The sequence below is a fragment of the Palaemon carinicauda genome, chromosome 20 (assembly GCF_036898095.1).
Source record: "Palaemon carinicauda isolate YSFRI2023 chromosome 20, ASM3689809v2, whole genome shotgun sequence".
NCBI classification, from domain to species: Eukaryota; Metazoa; Arthropoda; class Malacostraca; order Decapoda; family Palaemonidae; genus Palaemon; species Palaemon carinicauda.
The window spans coordinates 32,496,556-32,522,482 of NC_090744.1; the positions used below are offsets into that span (position 1 = coordinate 32,496,556).

Consider the following 25,927-nt stretch of genomic DNA (forward strand, 5'->3'; position numbering starts at 1 on the left):
TCTATTTACAGCCCCCATATGCTGAGAGTGTTGCCAAGTGGTGATCCTATACTTACTATACGAGTAAACGTATTATAACGAGACTGACGACTTGATAAAGGCAGTTAAAGTCATGAACGGAATATGCAATTGAAGGCGGTACCGAGTAGATCGTGGTGAATGGTTTATCACGTGGGTGACGCTTAACAGGTTAAGTGGGCGTGTGGAAGCGTCAATCGACCTTCACGGCCCACTACCTGCAAAGATGTAACCCACAAGAACATGGAGACCTTTTCCATTGGTCCTGTGGTGGTCGCACAACAAATGGTCTAAACACCTCAGGCTCCTTGATGGACAAGTAGCAGAGGGTTGAGGGCTGAGGCTACCTGGATTAGTCTGGGGTGAATGAGTAAGAATGCCTGGCTCCTTTCTTCCTTTGACCTTCTCCCCTCTGGGGAAAACAGCTCCGCAAGCCTCAGCATAGCTGACCTCACCTTGCTGCAGGTAAGACCCATTTCCCTTGTGCCTCCCAAGTATAGAAGAATACTTTGTTACGTCCCCAATACCTTTTAGAGGGAGGGTATTGGGTAAGTCTTTAAGAACAATAGGTTTTGTACTCGAGTTCCAATCTTAAAGACAAGCCACACTGTTAGTTCCACTCACACACAAGCTTCTGCAGGCCGCTATCAGTGCATCACCTCATATCGGCACTTTATTTTAGCGAGGGTAGGGTCCCTTCTACTATCGATCACAGAACGAAATAGAGAGGACCCTGTGTCATGACCAAGGCCAGTTGGTGAGGACTTCGCCCTCCTAAGAGTAAGTCACCCTATAAATAGCGGAGGGTTTGTATCTACGTCAGAACAAATAACAAATTTGTAAGTAATTTGTATTTTTCCTAGTATACAAACCTGAAGCTATTTTTTGCAAATTGGCCCGCCACCCTGTCCCCCGAGAAGTCCTGCCATAAAGCAAAGTGGTTACTCAGCCGAGAGGTGTGAGTGAGCAGGGTAGCCAGTCTACCCCACACCCCACCCGCTAACTAGCGGATGGAGTAGTTATCCCTCACTAGAATTATCATGGCTCGTCTTTCAGCTGCGCCGAAAGTATACCCTATAAATAGCTCCAGGTTTGTATATTAGGAAATATACAAATTACTTACAAATTTGTTATATTTTGGAAATGTAATGAATGTTTATGTAGCTAGTATTGTTAGTTCTAGGTATTTTTTTTATTGTGTTTAGATTAATATTTACTCTAAAACGTAGGTTTATATATAGTATTGGTATTGTAATAAACCTAAAGGGGATTTTATACATTTGACTTAAACTACAGAGTAGGAATATTTCTCGGTCATAAACCAGCGACCTATTATAACCCACCTGAGTCCTAGGTTCCCCTGTTCAACAAAAGTCAGTCACCCCTTATTACCTAGTCCCCTAAAACTGTGTAGAGAATACAATTCGATAGTAAACACTTTGTGTGACTATTCTGCTCGTATTTCAATCAGTAGTAAAATATATTTTGTCTCAATCTCCAAGTATAGACTTCAAGTGTATCTTTTTTTCATACAAACACAAACCCTTCAGGCTAGCCATAAGTTATATAAATCTTAATCTTGAGAATCAAGTAGGAATCTTTTCCACAGGAATTTGTTACATGCGATCACTGGATGCACATAGATATTGCAGGAGTCATGGAGAACCAAGATGAAGTCCCTTATCTTGGAAAGGGTATGAGTGGTCGACCTACAAGGACAATTGCAAACTTCATTGAACTTCTGACAGTGGATGCCAATGGACTTTAAGAGTTGTTAATACTGTATATGTTCTTAGTAAGGATTCTTATTTTGTTTAGTTTTTTTATCTTTTGAATTTTGGGAAGGGAACAGAAAAAAAAATCTTGAAGTCATAGGCAAGGAAATATTTTGTATAGTACAGTAATTGCGTGTTACAGTTGTAGCATCCACAAATTTTGCTCAGGGAGTGAGATACTGTACAGTATATCTAGACTATGAAAATTTTACATACTGTACTGTACTGTACTTTGTAATTGGAAGGTAATTTAATTTTGTGTGGTCCTTTTACAGATTGAATTTAAATATTGAATGATAGAAGACTTCCGCAACTTGAGTGTTCTTTCAAACTATCAGGAATTCTTTATTATAATTTTATGACCAAATGTATATATGTAAGATTGTTAGTTGCAATAAATGTTTTATGTACAGAATGCTGCTTTTTATTATAAATTTCACTTAGTCTTATACTGTAATTTTCTTCTGCAGGCTTTAGTTTTGTCAGGATAGTGTGCATCATGACTTCATTCATTATTGGAGTTTACACTTTAATCTTTGCTGGATTTGCATGGAGTAATATTTATTGGGGAAATCCTACCAGCTACTTTAGAGCATGATAAACTTTATGGAATATTGGTAAGATTATTTGTATCTTTATTGTATGTAGTGATATATATCAGTTATACAGTACTGTATAGTATCGTATTGCTCTGTAATTTAGTACTTTAAATTTCGTAAATAATGATAGCCATCAAATTTTTTCATTGATTTTTAATATTGTTTGTTCACGTTTTAGTAAAAGATGAATTATGCTTGAAACAAATTACACATTTTTGATATTTTAACTCCGTTCATTTTTCAAAGAGAATTCAATTTCTTTTTTTCACCATTAATTTTGGAAGTCCAAAAATAACAGGCTGCATGCCCTTTCAATGTTTTGGACCACCATTACTAGTTCTCTAATTATTAATGAATGTAATTGTACTGTATGTCTGTTTCAAGTTTTTGAGATTTAATTTAGGTCAATTTCCATAAGAGTGCAAACATTTGAAGAATTAAATCAAGTAAAGTAAATACTCATTAATAATGTTGAGCACAATAATATAAGAATTTGATATTTCAGATTTCAGAGATTTTAAATATTTATATTTGTGAAATGGAATTGCAGGGCTACGTCAAAGTAACTTATTTGATATGTTTTGTCTTTTTGTTGACTTTGATATTTCAAAGTGAAATAGGTATCGAAACTTGTAGTGAGGTAACTGACAATTGCATCAAGATGTTTACCAACTGCGCACTAATGCTCATTGGAGGTGGACAATTCTCTATGAATAACCTGTTAACTTTGTCATTTCTTATTGTATATAATTCTTGTCTGAATGAATTTCATGCCGCCTATAAAATTTTGTGGCCCCATTTTATCTTTCAAATATTACCATAGTCGCATGCCCCAGAATCTTTTAAGTGTATTGATATCTATCTAGGAGGTGACTTCTAATTGTACCAAATGAGATATCAAACATGTTAATATGACTCCATATCTTGGAATATTACTGCCGTTGATTCTAATGAATGGGCCAAATTAATCCTCTGTACCATAAATGAAAGCCCTTTTAAGTATTGTACTGTAATGGAATTATCAGGCAAATTAGTCATTTGTTCTTATATGGATACAAATCCTTATCCCTGTCCTATAATAGGAGTATGATTAACAGTAAAGCAGGAATTTTGCTGTTCAAGATTTATATCGAGATATGTGAAGTTGCTGGCGAGTAGCAGGGAAGTGACCGAGTAGTCACTTTGACGTCAGCTGAAGTCATACAGACGTATGCTCAGTGTCCTAAACTTGGCTCGTTTTATTTTTTTCCCCTATTTTCAGACTTCCTGCCTGCCATGTGTTACTTGGCCATGAAGTTTTGCCCCGGAATATCTAGCGAGTGGCGCAGAACATTCATTAGCAAGGTGGCCATGGAACCCCACTCTTTGTGCCCTTCTTGCAAGTATTGTGACTTCTTACAGTCATCCCCCTTGTAAGGAATGGTCATCCTCCCATTGGCAGGAATACAGCATGAGGAAAAAGCTCAAGCGAGAGTCTCTGCCTTTGGGGTTTTCCTGTCTAAGAAATATGCTGAACTTTTTTTTTTTTTTTTCCTGGTTCTCTGGCATCTGATACTTTGCTGTCAGCCTGCCTCCTCTCATCCTCTATGGGAAAGATGACGATATTAATTTAACCTTAGGGGCAAGTTCTAAACAAGCCAACTTTACCCATTTCACCCTAGAGAAGCAGGGTGACGACGCAGATAAGAACAATGCCCCAAGGACATTATGGCCATCATAAGCTCTAGAGTGTATTCCGTTAAAGGCAAGACTTCTGTAAGGCCTGGCACTGTCGAAAGCAAAGTCTCCTCTTCGTCATGAGTCTTCTGCCGCCCCATCAAGAGAAGCCATTAACACCCCCCCCCCCCCAAGTGCAGTTGATCACCATTCCTAGTCCTCAGGGGTACCATCCCCTTTGAATATTTTCTGGTAAGAGAACTAATCTCCTATGACCTCCGCCTCACAGTCCATTCCTGATACTGTCAAGTATGATTTCAGATATTTCTACTCGTTTTTCGGAAGAGAAAAAAAAGAGATTCCCTTCAGCGCAGTTTGTAGATTTCTCGGAAGCATAACCAAGATGTTTTGTTCATTGATACAACGAACTACTTCTAGATGTAGAGAAAAAGTAATAACGCGAAGTAGTGGGTTATGCAAGACGTAACTTAAGCATTAATTTGCCATCTTTGTTTATGATACACATTCGGAATTTGTGCTGTTTTTTTTTTTTTTAATTTTTTGGTGTCTTTTTGCTGTACATCATGTCTGGAAAGCTTGAGATTGACTTTCTGATAGCAGCATGGAGGCCAACCACAGGCATTGTCTATTAGTTCTGTATAAGTAGGTACATTACACTATTGTATAGGCTACATGTATTTTTATGCACTGTGTAAGGTCCAGTAATTTAAAAAAAGAAAACAATCCCCTACCATTGATAAAGTATTTATAAATATACTGTATGTTATGTATATATAATCCGACTTACACCATGAAGTAGTAACAGATCCCCATCAGGACCCGAGGTCCACCTGAAGTAGATTTTGGGTAGGAGGATGATCTTTACCCCAAGAGGTAGCAGCCTTACTCCAAGGATCCTCAGAATAGACTTCAGTCTTCCTTGCCAACCTTTGGTGACCCTTTAGGTTGGGCCAACTCGTTAGGTCCGCTCTTGACCCATGTTTCTGCTAGGCAAGTTAACATTCCTCCCAGTTTTGGTCAGCTTGCATCCTGTAGATGCCTCGCTTATTGGTAGAATAGTTGAGGCACCACTTCACTGTATCTTGGTTTCTGTTAGCAAGTTACCATTCCTCTTAGTTTCGGTTAGCTTGCATCTCACTGACACCTCGGTTATTGCTAAAATTGATCCACCTCAGTTAATGCTAAAAGTTAGTCGAAGAATTGGTGTCTATGATGATCCTGTCTAAGGATCCCTCATTCCCGGGAGGTCTAGCATTAAGTTCCACCTGCTCCCTCCTCCTCCTCAGCCTGGACCTAGTGTTTTGTTGTCCAGGAGCAAAACCCCATTGGAGAAAGAAACTTCTGACCCAGAGTCTTCTGGATTTAGGTGACGGGATGCTTCTTCTATGGCTGTTGAGGAAGGGACAGTAGAAAACCTTGACATTCTGGTCGTTGTATTCTAAGATTTGCTGTTTCCTCAATTTAGTTTGAAGATTAAGGCACTATCCCTTAAGACATGGCCCCCAATAGGAGATAAAATGATTATATTGGGGTAATTGATAAGCCTTACATTTTTTAGCATTTTATTAGTACACAAATGTTTTTTCACCCCGTTTTCATAAAAATCTATGTTGGGGAGTTTTACATTATTTCGTCTATACATTTTTAGTTTTTATTTTCTTTGTTAATTGGGTCAATACAAAAAGCATGTGAGTGTGCTCAAAACGTATGGTATTGTATTTTTATACAAAAACATAAAAAATGCCTCACAATCATACCATACACACAGAAACTGTACAGTCAGACAATATGCATAGGCCAAAATACTCAAGCATCTTATTATATTTATACAATACCCAGTGTTGAAATTTCTGGTCAGCCAGTGGATACCCTAGTAAGGTGGGTTACTGCTCCGCCTGCTCAGAGGTAAAGCACTTCTCATCACACATAAGAACTTCAGTCTTTTAGCCTATAGGTCACAAATGAGTAACTTTTTACATGTTAATCCATCACAAATACACTACTTGATAATAATTACTTGATAATAAGAAAAGTCTTAATTGTAAAGTTTTACATGACTATAGAGATGATAATCTTTGGTAAAATACACAAAGACTTGTGGTTGTCCTCTTAATTAGGGGTTACTACAGGGAAATAATGGAACAAGCATTTAGGACAAGCTGTCCTTCCTTTAGGGCAATAAAACATTTAATAATGGTAAACATTCCGTGGGTACACAACCAATCTCTTGCACACCAAGAAACAACCTGGCTAATTAAAATTTTTTGTACAATCAGATGCTATGGGTATAACAAAACTTTTAAATAATTAGTTAACTGTATTGCATTGCTTTATATATGTGACCACCTGCCATCCCATAAGACATCTGTTTGTGCAAGTACAAAAAATATACTTAATCTTTTAAATTGGAAATAAATTACTTTATAAAAATAAACTAGTGTGATAATTTCAAGCAGACGTTATTTCAAACTATTACTGAACATATACCAATTAAAAAAAAAAAAAACTGCAACTGTAGGATGTGAAGGCATCAGAAATCTTAATTTTTAATTTATAACTAATATCTTCCAATAGATCTTATGAGACTTGGATAACTAATTTGGAGAGAAATTATACAACATATTATAATACTAACTTGTGCAGTTAATTATCTGTAATAAGCTAAATATTTTATAATGAAGTTTCTATAAAGAACCAAGATTAAGCAAATATATTAAAAACAAATGAGGGAATCAGCATACTGTAATTTATTAGTTCAGCTTCTCTGTATATGACAAATCTAAAATAATTAACTTTCCTTAGAATAAATCAGAAACTAGAGTAACTTACAGACAAATCTAAACTTAGGTCAGCTGCCAATAACAAAAACTCCCAATTAGTCTGTTGTGATTTTAAAGTTGACCTTTGACCTTTTTAGTATCTTCTGATATGATAAAATCTCCAATATTCCTAGTATCTTTTGATGACGAAGTTTTCGAATAATTACCGTAACAAAACTACACTACTACTATCTGCAATGCTCGCATCAACTCGTATATTATAGGAAGTATCAAAGAAGCAATATAAAAATACAAATGCCAAATTTCCAGGCTTATGCAAGAGACTAGAAACACCATAGTTGATAATAACAAAAGAGGCAGGAGAACGGAATGAACTCACACATGCCAAATAATATTTTTCTCAACATAAAATATTAAAGGATTTGAAGTGGCATAACTGTGATCCAAATCTTAAGCTTTTGGTAGCCTCGTTGTAATTACTAGAGAAATTATGAAAGGGATTCCCCTCCAACCAGACAAAATTTTGGCGCATCACAGAAATCAACCTTGTGTATGGGAAAAATGTCAGGGTTCTTGGAATAACAGGTCTAGGCAAAGGAGGGGTAAAAATTATTAAAAGAAAAAAAATGTTACAAGCTACTACCACACAGAACTCTTCTTTAGCTCACAGTGGCATTATCACTTGTATTTGTATTCCATATAAATGTCTTGTTAATCAACTTCTCTGACCAATTTTCATTAGGTAAATGACAGGCAAGACCTGTAGCTGATAAATTTCCGTTATAGAGAAGTTAGAATTTAATGCAGCCTGAGAAATTAATTGACTGTATTTCTGTGCACAAAGAAAATTCCTATACTGTGGTTTGAATGTTGTTAAAAATAGCATATGTATGTAAAAAAATTTTAAAGAATATGTATAAGATTTCAACAATATACATGCAACATAACCATTAAAACCTTAAGCTACAGAAACTTGGTCATGGGAGGGATGTGGGAAGGGATTAAAAACACCTTGCAAACACAAAAACTCAATAAGGATAACCTGTTCTACAAATCACAGTTAATGTGGAAGTTGTTTCACTGCCTCAAATGATATTTATGTATATATATACAGTACATATATAAATTGATATATACAGATACATAAATCTATATATGTAATCTATATAAATAAATACATACTTATTAAGGGGGCAACATAGTGAGGATAATACAAAAGCTAAGCAAAAGTAAATGTTCATAAACTGCTTAGAAATCCACTTGCATTGTAACTCTCTCTGATCAACTGACGAGCTAATTCAAGCCTTTAACAGTCCTTCCCATGCTGTCACACACTATTTTTATAAAGAGCTGCAAAAGTCAATCAAGTACGATGGTATTCGGTTCAAATTCTCGAGCTCCCTGCCTTTTTTTTTTTTTGGATTATTTCAATATGCATTTCCATTAAATATTATTTATGAATTGGCCCAGCACTGTAATGCTAATGCCGTGATAGACACACTAAAATATATATATAGTGTGAAACCCATGTTTATCCTTATATAGTTATACCTTCACTGAACGTCTTTTACTCTATACATAAAGTACTGATACCTTCATTAAATGTCCATTTTATATGAAGTACTGGGCCTAACCAAATTTCTCTAAACATGGTTAATACGCTTGCAAATAATCTCTATGAACCCTAATTGATATTTATTAGAGTAATTCAATGTGGAAAGAAGACATGTTATTTGATTGACTATAAAACATGAATGAAAATAGCTTTTACCATTCTTTATACACCAGCTTTCTATATTTTAAACTTTCTACAACATTACATCCCAACAAAAATAATTATAACCATATTGCAGTAGTACTGACAATTATACCAATATGGATGCATGATGATTTTTATAATTTATACAATTTGATGATCTGCTTGGCATAAGAATAGAGTTGTAGTATCTGAACCTATACCATCATACTATGCTGACACTATAGTCTTCCTCAAACCAGTATTACAAAATGATTCTTGATTTAATCCTACATTTCAATTTCTTTCAAATCTTTGGTGCCTCCAACTGAAATATCACGTTCTATATATACTGTGTAAAAAGTTGAAAGGAAATTTCAGGATTCTTTGATGAGCCTTTTTTTATACTTTTAAAAACTAATTCTGAAAAATACAATTGTGAAACTGATCCAAGTTATATAAGGCTTGAAAAAATCTTTTTCCATTGAGTCATGTAAATTATCATTACCATGATATTTCAGTGAGGCACAACAAGTTCACAGCTGATCAATAAGATGCAAGTTGGTTGCCACTGGCAGCATGCTTACATGAAAAAGACACTGACTTTAAATAATTAGAAAATGCATTAATGTTGGAATGGTTATAAATATCAGAGAAAAAATAAGTGCAACTAAACTATGAAAGTAGTAACTTAAAATAAAACTAAAGTGCCCTGCATATTTTAACATAAAATTACATACAGTATATGAAAAATCTAATATCACAACATCTATTATCTATTATAATAAATCTGTAGTCAACTACAGACAAAACAGAAACAAAAGATGGAAATAAAATTGCTATTACCAACTTTGGATTTCTCTGAAAACATAACCACTCCAACTTCATGCCTACAGGACAGGACTGTACACTTAACCATGATCCACATATCAATTTATCGCAGAACATTATACAGTTGTGACCACGAAAGAATTGCGGCCAGCCCAACATTCTAGCATTGTTACCAATTTTCTTGAAAAAAAGAGGCAGTCAGTCACGTTGTGTATAAATCATGGATGATCGATTTACTGCTACAGTTTTGCAGTATGATGTGAAATGCATAATGCATGAGAAGGATGAAGGTACAATGAGATTAAAATACAATGAATTAACATGAAATGCCTTCTCATACAGCAGTGTGACCTTAAACTACTACCATAGAAAAACCTTATCTTAAAATCAATTCTTCCTTAGGCTGAGGTTACTCAGCACCTATCACTCATGCTACATTTGACATATCCCTCGTTCTATGTTTTAGGCATTGCTAATGTTAATATTCTGAATAAATCACTGGAAATATTACCATTAACTTCTCAATAATTTTTAACTTGCTGACAGGTTTATACTGTACTCTCAAAATTTTAATATCAAGTATCTTTAATTAGGCAAGAATGAAAAAGTGCCATCAAATCTAAGAGAAAAAAAAAATTAAAACTGCTTGTTTAATGTTTATCACAACATTTGCATAGGCAAGTAGTCCTACTCTGAGATGCAATACAAGTCAAATGTTAAAAGGGAAAATTAATGTCTCCCTGTAAATAAGTCATTATTTCAACTTAATTTCACACAAAAATATATTACAAAAAATAATTAGTTCAAGAAAATGAAAAGAAATTCTGGGAGCAGCAAGTATAACCTCAGTATTTTTACAAATGCAAATTCATTGTTGCACTTCCAATATGTTCAATCTATTTTTAACAGTATACACATTAAATCTAAATTTTGACATTTACAATTTCCCACAATTATTCTGTCATGTCCAATTGAACTAGTTTAGCATAAAAAATGTTAAAACCCCTATGACCATATCACTCAAATGGAAGAATTTTCATGTCTGAGATAATGCCAATAACCTGGCTGAACAACATAACCTTTAATCAATCAACCTTGCATTTACAACTTCCACCAAATAGTCACAGAGCCTTTTTCATAGTGCTGTATTAATATAAACAGTACTATGAATATGACATGCTTATACCACAACTTAAGTTAAATGTCTTATATTCTATAAAAATTTAAGCTAACATTTTTTTCTCATACATCCTCATGAAAAAGTGAATGTAATGCAATGATGGGATGATCAACACCAATGTGATGAATGGAAGCAGACGTGACTGACGACACCCCTTCTGATCCTCCCCGTGCTGCTCTACAGTGGAGAGTGAGAGAGACTGGCTATTAAAATTACCAGAGTTCTAGGACCAATAAGAAATCAAGGATATCAAATTCAATCATCTTAATACTATGCATGAGGGTATAGGGAGGGTCAAGGGATGAGCAAAATTATTAAGGGAAGGGAATGGAAAGGAAGGATCCTAACCTACATTTTTATGTCATTTTTCACATACAATGAAATTAACATATGAGACAAAGAGAGGATTCTTTAATATTTTTTTTCTTCCTTTTTATTATTTTTTGCATCTTTCACTCTCCATTTCATCTCTTGGGTCACAATTGTGGAAGTCCACTGGTAAAATTGTCATCACGTGTTTGAGCGGTTTATGGTTGTTATAAAAAAAAGTAACTACTATACTGTAAACGCTCTAGTTGGGTGTAGTCATTTTGTCTTGCTAAGTGGCATTTCAAAATTGTGGCCCTAATTTCTTGGTTCAAGTGCCCGTTTATATCCTCACTGTTCTGTGTTCTGGTGCGACAGGCATTGCCACAACATCAAGAAAGGTCATGAAAAAATTGGCATAAATGCACATTATGGGCAAGATATGTTGAGATGCAACCATTTTTAAGTTCTTTAGAGTTATTGCCAATGGAGTTTGCTGATTCAAACTCCTGCTCAGTCTATAAATATTCAGTGACTAAATTGTGAAATACTGTATACAAGATTTTGATATTCACACAAGGTGCTCTTAGAGCAAAGGCTGCTTTAATGAGACTTTTCCATGAAGATATGAAATGAATAATGGAACTACATCGATGATATTTCTAAAATAAATACAAGTGAGATTTACTAAACATGCATACAATTCTTGCTCATAACTTTTGAAATGCCAATTTGTTCATCTAACCCAATGCTAGTTTGACCCTCAAAACATGTGGGCCAAAACAGGTGGTGGTGTATCCCATATTTCCCCGAGTATGAAACTAGAAAATGACCGTAACAGCATTGATCACTTGTATAACATAATTACAATTATGTTATAATTGTAATAATTATGTAATAATTATGTAATAATTACAGTACAATGGGTATATTACTAGAAATGTTGGCACGTCGGTGACCGTTGACTGACGGCGGATGCCGCTCGAGCGACCATCAGCCTCTCAGATTATATCCAACTTTTTGTTGAAATTTATGTTTTGCTCTGCACAAAAGTCTCGCGTGAGAGGAATGCAGTTGAGATATTCGCAGATTTTACACTCGTATATGGGCGTGACGTAGAAGAGTATTATCAGCGCTGTGAGCATCACCACCACGGCCACCAGACACACCCAGATGAGCAACACCTTCCTCCGTTTGTCGTACGGACCAAACGACACAAACGGTAGCAGTGCATAAGAAAGCAGGAACCCAAAGATGAAACCGAATATGTGGGCATAATTATCAACCCACGGTAAGAGCCCCACTAGGAAAAGTGTTACGGTCATGGCCACTAGTTTTCCTAAAACCCTCCAAGGGCTCTGCATCATCTGCCAACTGTTGATAAATTCCACAAACACACAGGCTAATAGCCCAAACTGGGAACCTGAAGGACCAACTTCTGCCCGATACGGAACAAAAATCGCAGAGGCCAGGTTGCCTGCAATGCCGGAAACGATGTAGATGACTCCAATACGAACAGGACCAGCCAGCTTCTCCACATCCCGCATTAGATAGTATTGCAGTATTACCGAGATGAACAGGTGTATAACTCTGGAAAAAAATGGTAATTAATTCAGTTGAAATTTTAATTTTTTCAATAAAAGCTAAACACATTAATCATGTTCAATATTATACAGTATATTCTGTAACACCATATTTTCTAAAATCTGTCTACCATAATTTGTAAGAAGTGTAAAAACAAATTATTTTGTTACTTAACTGTTAAAGCAATACATGAATGCTATTAATGTTTTACCGATATAAAAATGTTCATTATTCAAAAGTTTAACTTAACATAAGTTCTTACCTCATTATACAGATACAACAATTAAAAAAAAATAAAATTTCACAAACCCAGCTCTGCTAGAATTCCTCTACTTCATATTCTTACCCTGCATGAATAAATAACGATGTCCACAATCTATAAAACTGGTCTGGAACATCAGGGTTGTGGAACGGTATCATACCACATACGTTGTTCAAACAGGAAACCTGAAAAAAACTCAGTGTTAAGAAAGGTAACAAGGAGCCAGAAATCACCATTTTTCAATACTGGTTTAGATAATCTTAAATAATAAAACTACAAATGTCATGTCACCTATATACCATATAAGCTCAGAAAGGAGAAAAAATGGTCGGGTTATTAAACTAATATATATCCGGAGAGGGAATACAGGTTCTCAACTACAAGTGGAAATTATAGTCTCGGAAAATGAACCATTAAATAATCTAACTAGAGGGGCACTCAGTAGAAGAGAGCATGCCTTCACCGCACCAAGCAGTCTTATTTGCTTACTTTCATGAATTTTTTCAAAATCTAATGGATTTGTCTTAGGGTTATTGCCCACATGTCCACCAAGTTTCGTTGAAATTGATTCAATAGTTTTTGTGTTATGTTGTTCACAAGTAAAAAATAAACTAACAAAATATATGCAATTTACTTGACATTTGTTGATGTCGGCTACCCCCATTATTTTATACCAAGTACTGCTGTGTACTTGTACTTTGAAATACTTCATCTAATATGTGAGATTCATCCTTAGGTCATACCCAACATGACTACCAAATTTGGTCAAAACTGGCACAGTAATTTTTTGTGTAAAGTTGCTTACAAACAAATAAATAAACCAAGAAACAGACAGGGGCAAATACATACCCTTAGTAAAATCTCTGCTTTTGGTGAAGGCAATTTGTATATTTGCAAAAAAATATTCCGCTGATGAACAACATACCTGAGCACAAAGCGTAGCCTCTTCATGGAAGTAGCCGCGCACAAAATTACAGTACTCCCTTGTTGTTATTCTGCATTCCCCATGAATTCCTATACAGCATGGGTGGCCAATAACTTCACATGCCATATGCTCTGCAGTATTAACTTTTTTAACAGCCGCTATTCTTTTTCTACAAATTGGCCACCTTGTAATATCGTCAGGCCACTCATGAGGAGGTACTGAAGCCGGCTCTTTACAAAAACTGAAAAAAAAAAACCACAAATTTAATAACATACAAAGTGTGTTAAGTATTTAAATAATTCAATTAATTTGCAAGTATGTTCAAGCCTTTAATATAAACTAAGAACTACCAAAAATCATTACTTACTCTGGATCTTGGCCACAAACTGACCCAGAAAGGCGTCCATCAGGTCCTTTTGCAAGCTCACTCCATTTTTTCCACACCGATAACCTTGTCTGAAATGAGAAAGAACAGTGTAAATAGAAAGAATGAAACGGTCTTCAAAATTTATAACATAGAAGCAAGATGCATTATGAACCCTTAGACTGAAATTTGAACATCCCTAACAGCTCTTATCACATTTAATGGATCCCATACTGTACACCCAATATTTCCAGAGTTTAACTTATGGATCTAAGAGAATTTTGATAGATGTCTTGTCATCATACAATTCCTCAAATTCAGCTTTCTGCATGCCTTTATCCGGTCTTACAGAATTTTATAAGATTAAAGAGAAACCTAAATATAGATAACAGCATTCTCAACATTAAAGATGATAAATTCCTACACTGGAAACAGTTTAAATAAACCTTTATTTACAATGTAGAACCTCTCTGTGCAATAAAATTATATGAAAAAATCACAAGGGAAAATAAATAGTAAAAGCGTACGTACATAAATTATATTTTATTTATACAGACGAAATACTAAGTGAGAAAAAAAAATTATTGTATAAAAAAAAATATTAGCCTGTGAAGCTCTCACTTCACCCATATAATATTTAAGCATGTAAGATAAGTAAACTGGTCAAGAAGGGATGCCCTTTCTTCCAAAAGCGGTATTGACCTGTGATGCAAGGATTAGGGTTTAATTCAAACTGATACAAGGTTTAATGACAGAATTGGGGTCATGCTGTTCCAGGTGCATGCAAACGGAAATTCTAATGATAAGATACTGCAATGATTAAAAAAAGGTGTCAACATAACAACTTGGGAAGGATTAATAGATGAAAAAAATCCTTACCGAATCCATGTCTCCTTGAACAAGTGGCTTAAGGAATATCAGTAGAACAAACAATTAGTTGGCACGATATAACATGGAGAATACTAGTAAACTAGTTTGAAGACATATTTATGATTAGTGTGGACCATTAGTTTAAAAATGATTGCTAAAGCTATTATTTGGGAAAAAAGTTGGTAAGGTCAGTAAGCAATCAGTAATCCATTACCACCCAAAAGTGAATTAATAATATCCCACTTAATGTGGAACCACTGTATATAGATGAATGTGTTATTTCTTATGTAAAATCTTATAAGTAGCTAGGTGAAAAAAAATCATCTAAATCTTTAAAATATCAATCCTTCCATACAAAATACTTTTATAATACACATACATATCTACACAATACATAAAAATAAACTATTAATTTTAGATCATTTCCGCCCACCATTGATCTGAGACTTTCACTCTTCCTAGGCCTGGCAATAAAAGAAAAGGTTTCAGTGAATGTACAGCTTCAGTAGTTTTCCGACTCGTTTTAATCTCACTGAAATTGCCAAACCCTTATAATTTTTTCCTTATAATACCTGACACCAATGAGAAAGAATTACCAAAATATTTTGAAGTATAGCACAAACACATTAGAAATTCTGTCTAGTTAGCATTATCAAAACTCATGTGACATGAAAAGAATGTCTGGCTGTGGTGGTTGTTAGTTTTACATGAGTGGATTTTCTTTAGTTAAGATCGCTAAATATTACAGTACTCGTAAGTTGTGGCGAGATCAATAGTGAAGATTTCTATATCTGGTCCCTAATCAGTCCTGACAACAACAGAATAAATCCTATCATTATAGCTGTCTCTCTATGTTAACTACTCTGCAATTGGTAAATTATATATAACGCAACTGGTACTCTTCTGTGCAATGTTCTTTACATGGCGTTTTTTTCAACTAGTGGGATTCTCCGAGTATGGTGATAAAACTGTTACGATACAGTAAATAACAATTATTTACTACTCAATGGGATGAGAAGTAAACAGCTACTGTATCAATTTCACTTCACAGAATAACATATAAAAGTTTAATATTTCACGTGTCTATTAGTTGAATCATTTACAGTGTTTGAATAATGGAATAATAATAATGTCGTTCATAACTGCAAACAATGAGCCAGCTATATTTGAAATGGAACACACACAGTTACTAATACTGATTTCATAACTAAACTGACATTTAACTGGTGTTAAATAGTTAGGTAAACAGTCACCTGTATATTATTACATTCCAAAAATTTGGAAAATTCTAGAGTATTGTAGCAACAAAACTCTTCTTAATACCTGGGATTTCTAAACTTAGGTATAACAGGATTTGTTTATTCTGCTCATCTGATTAATGAACACTTTTTCGGACTTACATGATATCATTCCTTACTTATAAAGAACAAAAGTAATCTTATTTTGATTTCCCTTAATGCTTCTACTGCACACCATTCAATCTATTACAACCCAAGCTATACTAATCACTCGAAGAATCTAAATTATTTGAAGCAATTCATTTCAATTCTTTAAAAGTAATTTTCAAATGAATATGTTTTATAAAATGTTGAACTAAAGCTTCAAGCCACTTATCATTCATTTCATTTACCCATAGCAGTTGTAATCACTTCATGTTAAGCCTTTACTTGTTTAAAAAAAAAAAAAACCCGCACACACACACACACTGAACTTTAATACTTATTGTCTATGGGCAATTTAAAACTGGGTTAGCATAAATCCAGATACTACAAAGCCCTCTATAAGGAAAATGATAGAACACTTCTTACCGAACATTCTCCTTTAGAGGACTGTACACAACCAGAGTCATCATTACGTATGCAACACCCTGTTTCCCTCTCTGCTCTTCTCTGTTCTTCTACATGGCGGTATATTTTTTCATCTTTCCTCATACACGGGGCAAATTTTGCTCCTAAATGTATGAGATCCGCCTGCAAAACACAAATGTATCTCATTATACACATACAAAAAGAAAAAAAAAAAAAAAAAAAAAAAAAAAAAAAAAAAATAACTAGGAAAACAAACATTCTAGTCCAGCAATATATAACAATGAGAAGTGACAACCAAAGGCATTAAAACAGGATTATGCATAATGGCTTACTGAAAAGTATCTACAATCCCAACACCACAGATATATGTACTACATATTGTACTTCAAATTTGAGGTGTATTTCATTTAATTATCGATATACAGTGGAACCTCTACATACGAATTTAATCCGTTCCATAACCAACTTCGGATGTAGAAAATGTTCGGATGTCGAAACGAATTTTCCCATAATACATTGAAATAGGATTAATCCGTGGTTGAGCCCAAAAACCTATGATAACTTCTTAATAAACTACTACACATAATTTTCCCATGAGAATAATGAACACTAAATTAGATAATAGACATGTAAATAAGAAGAATAGACATGTAAATAAGAAGAATTAGCAAAAAATGATAAATAAGAAACGGGATTTTAGCGTCACTTTACCTTAGAAACACCAGCGCAGGTGTTGTTAGTCTTGCTACGCAGAGAAGAGATGGACGGGCGGCGAGGAGGTAGAGAGGTTAACTACGATAAACGTACACTACTGTAACTTATTCTAACTTACACTAAGTGAACCTAACATAACTTAGCTTATTTTTTTTTTTTTTATATTTTATATTTTTTTTTTACATTTTTTTTTCTTTTAGATGATTACGTAATTTTAATCACTTTCACTCTCTACACTTAAAATTGACTGAATTTCTTTCGCTTCACTCTTTTCCGTTTTCTTTGTTTCACTTTCTTTCGCTTCACTCTTTGCCGTTTTCTTCGAATCACTTACATCCTCTTCATCACGAGTTCGCTTCGCAGTTTTTTTAAAGAAATTATCGATAGATAATTGCTTGGTACGGCTTTTCAGAATGTTTCGAAAGTGAGTTAGGCAAACATCATCGAATTGAGAAACTACACGACAAACCTGCAATTTCTTTGGATGGTATTTGTCGATGAAGTCGACCACGTCTTGATATTTTCCTAACACCTCTTTTATATGCACCGAACCTAACACATGTTCTACCTCCTCGCTCCCTTCCTCGTCATCACTCATGTGCTCCAACATAGCATGGAGTTCCTTGAGCTCATCCGTGGTAAGTTCGTCGTGATGTTCGGCGACGAGTTCCGTAACGTCATCTGCGTCGACCTCCAGACCCATGGACTTGCCAAGGGAGACGATTTCCTCTACGGCTTCCGCTGCATCGACCACGGGATCAGGTTCGGGGTCAAAACCCTCGAAATCTCGGGGAGAAACTGCATCAGGCCACAGCTTCTTCCAGGCAGAATTGAGGGTCCGTCGAGTTAATCCCACCCAAGCCTGATCTATGATCTTCAAGCAGTGCACGATGTTGAAGTGGCCACTCCAAAATTCACGCAAAGTTAAGTTGGTGCTTTGCGTGACATTAAAGCACTGCTTAAATAAGTGCTTGGTGTACAGCTTCTTAAAATTAGAGATGACTTGCTGGTCCATGGGCTGGAGGATAGAGGTGGTATTCGGTGGAAGATACAGCACCTTTATGAACTTGAATTCATCGAAGATATCATCTTCAAGTCCGGGGGGGTGAGCGGGTGCATTGTCAAGGCATAGCAGGCACTTTAAAGGCAATTTCTGTTCATGAAGATACTTCTTCACAGAAGGGCCGAAAACTTGGTTAACCCATTGCACAAAGAATTGCCTAGTAACCCAGGCCTTCGAGTTGGATCGCCAGAAAACATGAAGCTGATCCTTATCGACGTTGTGTGCTTTAAAAGCCCTAGGGTTCTCTGAATGGTAAACCAGTAAGGGCTTGACTTTAAAGTCCCCGCTAGCGTTGGCACATGGGCAAGAGTCAACCGATCCTTCATTGGCTTATGCCCAGGCAATTTCTTCTCTTCGGCAGTGATGTAGGTTCGACTCGGCATCTTCTTCCAAAACAGCCCGGTTTCATCACAATTAAACACCTGCTGCTCTACGTAGCCTTCTTCTTGCACGATCTTTTCGAAGTTCTTGACAAAGTCAGCTGCAGCCTTTGTGTCCGCACTAGCAGCCTCTCCGTGGCGAACAACTGAATGAATCCCGGACCGTTTCTTAAATTTCTCGAACCAGCCACGAGATGCCTTGAAATCATCTGAGGAAGGCTCGGTTGAACTCTCCCTAGCATCACCCCCAGAGCTCTCCTCCTTCAAGTCCGTAAAGATGGCGTGCGCCTTCTCGCAGATGACGGTCTCGGTGATGGTGTCGCCAACGATCTCTCTGTCCTTAATCCACACTAGTAGAAGTCATTCCATCTCTTTTATGATAGGGGTACGGCGTTTGGAAATTATAGTGATCCCCTTAGAAGGTTTCACTGCTTTAATAGCTTCCTTCTGTTTAAGGATTGTCGAGATCGTCAACATATTACGGCCATACTGTTTAGCAAGTTCACTCACGCGGACGCCACGCTCATATTTTTCAATAATTTCTTGCTTAATTTCTAAAGAAAGCATTTCCTTCTTCCTTTTCTCACCAATACCACTACCACTGGCAAAACTAAGCCTTTTAGGACCCATACTTTACGTAAATTACCGTTAAAGGATGCACGTAAAAAATCACGATTAAAACAGAGTTAATAGCAAAACGCACAGTGCACAACCGCAAGAAGCCGACGAGAACAGAGGACTGACCCAAGCCCCGCTAATTGAGCGTCCCTCCGAGGTCGATGTGCTGCCTTCTATCGGCGGAAATAAAAAAACACTTCAGGCGCTATGAGCACCGACTACGCGTACGAGTATTGTTTACTTCGGGTGTCGAAAAAAACATTCGGGTGTAGAGTCGGAACGTGTTCGAATTGTACTTCGCGTGTCGAAAAATTCGGATACAACCGGTACGACGAAAATAGCTTACTTCGTGTGTCGAAATAAAATTCGGGTGTAGAGTAAAAAATTTGCTCGAATTTTACTTCGGATGTTGGAAAATTCGGATGTAGATACGTTCAGATGTAGAGGTTCCACTGTACTGTAAAATATTTGCGAAGAAGGGAAATGTAAATATTAAAACTGAATAGATTCTGTAACCATAATACTTTTATAAAAATTCCTTCAAGTAATAATATGTCTTGTACATAAATACTCACTGCTCTAGGGCCTATCCAAAAATTTGAAGGTTCCCAGTAGTTGACAGTCTGGATTGATAAACTAGCCATCAGTACCTGGAAGTTAAGATCATTCTATAATTGGTGCAGAATCTAAATTGTTTTACAGAATAAAAATATTAATTCACCTAATGCAATTCTTTAAAAAAATAACTAACCTATGGTACTTGTCTACAGGCCTAAACATAATAATTCTCAATTTTGACAGTTACTATTAATTAGCAAGGCACTTCCCCAACTTGGGGGGGGGGGTTTACTGGGGAAAAAAAGGGACTTTTCCTCTCTTTGCTCCTCCCAGCCTGATGAGGGATTCAGCCAAGTTTGGTTGGTACTGCTTGGATACCACAGCCCACCCTCCCCCATTATCCACAACAAATGAAGTTTCATATGCTGAATCCCGTACTGCTGCTACCTCAGCGGTCACCAAGGCGACAGGAGGAAGCCGCAGGGCCTACCGGAACTGAGTCACAATCGCTCGCCATTCATTCTTATTTCTAGCAAGCTTCCTTGCCTCTCACACATCTATCTTTTTATTGACCATAGCTTTTTTCACTCCATCCATGCAACCAAGGCCTTGGCCTTCCTCTTGTACTTCTCCCATCAACTCTTGCATTCACCATCATCTCCAGCAGACAGGCAGTTTCCATTCTCTCTACATAGCCAAACCATCTCAACAGATTTATATCTACTCTAGCTGCTAAATAATTTCTTACATCCGTTCTCACCCTTACTACTTCGATTCTAACTCTAATTGAGATACACCAGCCATACTCTTCAGGCACTTCATCCTGAACACATGCAATTTCTGTCTCTCCATCACTTTCATTCCCCACAACTCCGATCCATATATCTCAGTTGGTACAATCACGTTCTCATACAGAAGTGTGTCTACATTCTCTCTCTACATTCATTCCTAACCCTCTATTCTTTACCACTCTTCACTGGTCTCAACACTTTACATCCTTCATTCACTTTCTGATGTACATCTGCTTCCATTCCACCATTTGCTGCAACAGCAGACCCCGAATACTTAAACTGATCTACTTCCTCGGGTAACTCTCCATTCAACATGACATTCAACCTAGCACCACCCTCCCTTCTCGTGCATCTTATAACCTTACTCTTACCCACATTAACTCTCAACTTCCTTCTCTCACATACCTTTTCAAATTCTTTCACTAATCAACCAAGCTTCTCCTCTGAGTCTGCAACCAGTATAGTAGCATCTGCAAACAACTGATTTACCCCCCCCCCCTCTCATGATCACTCATATATCAGTTTCATTCCTCAAACCATGTACTTGAGCATTCACCTCTCTCACAACTCCAACAAACAACTTGAACAACCATGGCGACATCACACATCCCTGTCTCAGCCTCACCCTCACAGGAAACCACTCACTCACTTCATTTCCTATCCTAACACATGCTTTACTGCCTTTCTAGAAACTCTTCACTGCTTGCAACAACCTTTCACCAACTCCATACAACCTCATCACATTCCACATCGCTTCCCTATCAACTATCAATACCTTTCTCCAGATCCATAAATGCAACGTACACCTTGCCTTTTGCTAAATATTTTTTGCATATCTGCCTAACTAAAAATTCGATTCATACATCCCCCACCTATTCTAAAACCACCCAGTACTTCTAAGATTGCATCTTTTGCTTTATCCTTTATCCTATTAATTAGTACCCTACCATACACTTTTCCAACCACACTCAACCATTAATACCCCTTGAAGTACAACACTCATGCACATATCCTTTACCTTTATTTAGTGGTAAAAAACACGCACACTCCAAGTCCACTGGTACCATTGACAACATAAAAACATAAATTAAACAATCTCACCAACCATTCAAGTACAGTCACACCCCTTCCTTTTAACATCTCATTCCTCACACCATCCATACCAGGTGCTTTTCCTATTCTCATTTCATCTAGTGCTCTCTTCACTTCCTCTCTTGTAATCTCTCTCTTATTCTCATCTCCCATCACTGGCACCTCAACATCTGCAATAGTAATTATATCTGCCTCCCAATTATCCTCAACATTCAGTATTCTTTCAAAATAGCCTGCCCACCTTTTCCATGCCTCTTCTCCTTTCAACAGGTTTCCATTTTCATCTTTCATTGTCTCTTCACTTCTTTCCAAAATTTCTTATTCTAACCCAATCCGTGACCCAACCACCAGTCAGCCGCTCTCTTTGTCTCAGCTACCTTATGTTTTACATCCACATATCTCTCTGTATCTTTCATATTTCTCTACACTATTACTATGCAGCCATTCTTCAAATACCCTCTTTTCGATCATACACCTTTTGACAGCAACAAAATACTGAATATACTTGTAGTTTATCTAGGACTAGTTGCCATCGGGTCTAAATATACCCATGGTATTGCATGTTTGACAGAAATTCCAAGATATATAGGACTCACTGACCACAGTTAAAAACAGTCACTCAAGAAACTTACCTCGCCAGACTGCTGTTGAAGAGTGAAGCCCTGAGGAGCCAACCCATAGCACAGAATTGATAGGAGGAGGATGAATACTTGAACAGTCGTGACCCACCAAGTAAAGTACGGCCGGTAGTCACTCATTTCGTCAAGTTGTTTCTTTATCTATAGAATAGAAAACACATTGGGGAATATATAAAAAATATTAAAGTACAACTGAAGAATTAAATAATATACAAGCATTAACTAATTTTAAATGATACTAAATAAATATACATTCAACAAGAATTTTATACTGTACTTACATCCTTTTCTTTTCTAACACTTTCTTTGAAAGTTCGCTTAAATAATCGGCCTACAAGTCCTCTTCCATATTGTCTTCGATCTGAATTATCAAAACAACTATCCAAAATTCGATTCCAAATACGTGAGCGGCCAATGTGAGCACTAGACCGTCCACTAGCGTCTACTGAATCTGATACCTGAATGGCCGGTCTCTGCCACTCTTGAACACTTGGGTGGTGGTACCTTGCACCTCGAACCTAAAAGAAAAAATAAAATAGAGTATTATTTGTATATGGTATTAAAAAATAAGATGGATTCTTCTTCAAATGGTTATTAAGAAATACATTTATGTATGACTATTTATGTGAAAAATGTGCTAGAAACACATCAAGGGGTCTCTTCACAATCTTTTTATTATTTTGGAAGAAACTTTGTTTCTGATATTCTTGGGAATGTTAAAAGTTGGGAATTTTTTTTTTTTTTTTTTGCAGATCCTTAGAATTATTAGTTACCTGTTTCAGTTGATAATTTTTCTTTCAGAAAAAATAGAAAATAATGTATTTGCAAAACACTCAATCCCTTCTTGTTACTAGAAGACGACATACAAATACTACCAAAAAAACCTAGTTACGTTATATGACAAAATCATTATTTTAGGTCTCTAGTGTTAATAATAACCAAATATCAATTTTAAATCTTATATTGTTATGACTTAGAAATCAACTGGTAATTTCCATTGGTCTGCAAATTGATAGAGATATAAAAATTCTCTTGAGTAGTGAAACTGTTTTTAGAAAAGTCAAAATAATGACCATACCCAAGAAATAAGACAACCTCTTTTATATGACAAAGTCAATTTAATTTTTGATTTTTCATATTCTTTGCCTACACAATTTTTTGTACATGAAAATGAGAAATCAGATACTTACGTCTTTACTACTATCATAACTAGCAGTGGTTGTAACGGCTTCCGGACTTCCTGCAACTTTACTATCAAAGAACACCTGAAAATAATGTAAAATTTTACCAAAGGAAACACGAATAATTTTTTACTTTAAAAATACTTTAAATGTTTATGCAACTTTATCGTCATATTTTCCGAAGTCTCTTAATACACATACAATAATGCTTAACCATCTTTTACGAAGGCAATTAAACTTATATATTCCCGTAATAAGGAAAAAACAATACAGTATTGAATTTTTGTATGCATTCATCAATGCTACAAAATGAACCAAGATATTCTACATAAGCATTCATACCTCATCAGAGAGAGATTCCATGGTGTAATGGTCTGCAGGAGGAGAGGGCCGCATATTCGCCGCAGTAGTTGTGGTAGTGGTGGTTGCAGTTGTGGTGGGGGACATGTCTGGTTCTTCAAAATCATCAGCAACAGACATGGACGCTGGGGCATAACTGCGACTTTTAGACCGACCACCCGCAGTACCTGAGATCTGGCTCTTCGCTCTTCGTTTTGCAACAGTCTATATAAAAAAAGATAAGCTTACATTACTCTTCTATCAAACTTTGCAATATCATTTCTGTAAAAGCCTTTAACATTATAAATTATCTTGATGCTTTAAGGACCTCTGGCTTGGAATTTTGATTTTGGGTAGGAAAATGTTTCTAAGAGCCACCCATGATGTTCATATTGCTTTTTCTTAAGAAGCTTGATTTATTGATATTTACACAGAATTTTTTACAAAACCATTTTATTTTCTTTCAATAAATACACCCTTCTAGTAGAATAATGAGATATTACAGTCGTTAACGGCAAGAAGCGAAGCGCCACATCCATTTGTTATTCATTAAATTTCTGTCTCATCAGTTCAACATCGACGTACACCTCTTCCAGATTGTGATAAGTTTGATTGCATTTTAAATTGTCACCTCTGGATTTGTTATCATAGGGTTAGTACTATGGTTAAAATTACCATTGTGCATAAAGTGATTGCCTCTGTTCCTCAAGAGGAAAGTATGTTTCAAGGTTAAGCATTAAAGAAACTTGCCTTTATTGTAGGAGAAATTACGAGAAGACTAGGCTAGTTGTTTATAGCAGGGGTGATGACCAATAAGGCACGCTAGCACCATTCTCTAATACACACTTAACCAGCCAAGTTTTGATAATGGTGGGCTTCATATCTCTTACTTATTTAGCTTCCTTTGTTTAATCTCAGAAGACCATAGAGTCTTCGCTTGTACATGGTCGTGGTAATTCTGATCCTACCTGGCCCGGTTGCATTCCTCTATCCCGACTTCTAAGTCAGGTCTAGACGTAATAATGTTCTATTCAGTAAGGGTTCTGAATGTTCACTGCACCTTACAAAATCTAAACCCTCTTGCAGAGCCTTCAATTCCTTCTGCTGCTGCTAAACCCTTACATTCTCACATTTCTAGTCACTTTTATTAGACAACTAGATTGTGAGGCAGAAGACTGAGTTGGTAATCTAGATCCTAATATCCCTCCACCTGCTCAAATAAATGCTTTCACGCAATCTCGTTCTTCATTTGTGGCTGGACTTTCAAGCAAATTCTGATCGGTTGCATCCTTTTTTGGATGGCAGTGTGCTTCATTCGCAGAGCGCTACTACCTCATTACTGGTTAATGTTAACTAGGTATATGTAATCACTAATACTTTACCATTTACCAAAAGTTACTAAAAAGAAGATTTTAAAGGAAATAAGATTATTTACATTTGTTGAAAGAAATACAGAATTTTTTTTTTTATATATATGTGGAGAAAAATACAAGCAAAGTACATCACAAGTTGGTTACACTAGAGTGGCCGCTACCCTAGACCCTGAATCTCAACAAATGTGTAGCAACTCTCGTACCAGTTATAAACAAACGGGATAGAAGTGTGTTAAGTTTTGATTTCCTTCTTTATGGTATATGGAGATGAAGAAAACACTAAGCTATTTCCTGAATATGTTGAAATATATATCCCTTTTAAACATTACCTAGTCTTTATAGCTAAATAAAACTCCCCAAAAGATTCAAGTAGGTTTTGATGCAGATTTTTCCTCAGGTTTTGATGCGGATTTTTCCTCAAGTATATATTTAGACAACTGCTTCTCATATTATGTACCTCTTAATT

General features: G+C 36.0%; 2 protein-coding genes across 7 annotated transcripts in view; one reads left to right on the top strand and one right to left on the bottom strand.

The window, feature by feature from the left end:
• Positions 1–2,499, top strand: part of LOC137660271 (cytosol aminopeptidase-like) — a 105,941-nt gene extending 103,442 nt beyond the window's left edge. For 2 of the 3 annotated variants that reach the window (XM_068395037.1, XM_068395035.1), the window contains exon 11: positions 1,628–2,208. In XM_068395037.1, the coding sequence (XP_068251138.1) occupies positions 1,628–1,786 (159 nt within the window). In that variant the 3' untranslated portion in view covers positions 1,787–2,208. Of the gene's footprint in view, positions 1–1,627; positions 2,209–2,263 lie in introns of those variants that run through there. The other variant, XM_068395036.1, reaches the window with a different exon arrangement.
• A 3,115-nt stretch (positions 2,500–5,614) lies between these two features.
• The window catches only part of LOC137660272 (inactive rhomboid protein 1-like), a 49,530-nt gene continuing 29,217 nt past the window's right edge, over positions 5,615–25,927 (bottom strand). For 2 of the 4 annotated variants that reach the window (XM_068395039.1, XM_068395038.1), the window contains 11 exons: positions 24,092–24,313; positions 23,759–23,833; positions 22,850–23,086; positions 22,563–22,709; positions 20,065–20,139; positions 16,715–16,876; positions 14,916–14,942; positions 14,040–14,128; positions 13,673–13,913; positions 12,832–12,932; positions 5,615–12,491 (listed from right to left, as the gene is read on the bottom strand). In XM_068395039.1, coding sequence (XP_068251140.1) covers positions 11,903–12,491; positions 12,832–12,932; positions 13,673–13,913; positions 14,040–14,128; positions 14,916–14,942; positions 16,715–16,876; positions 20,065–20,139; positions 22,563–22,709; positions 22,850–23,086; positions 23,759–23,833; positions 24,092–24,313 — 1,965 coding nt within the window. In that variant the 3' untranslated portion in view covers positions 5,615–11,902. The remainder of the gene's footprint in view (positions 12,492–12,831; positions 12,933–13,672; positions 13,914–14,039; positions 14,129–14,915; positions 14,943–16,714; positions 16,877–20,064; positions 20,140–22,562; positions 22,710–22,849; positions 23,087–23,758; positions 23,834–24,091; positions 24,314–25,927) is intronic. The other 2 variants (XM_068395041.1, XM_068395040.1) reach the window with 1 other exon arrangement.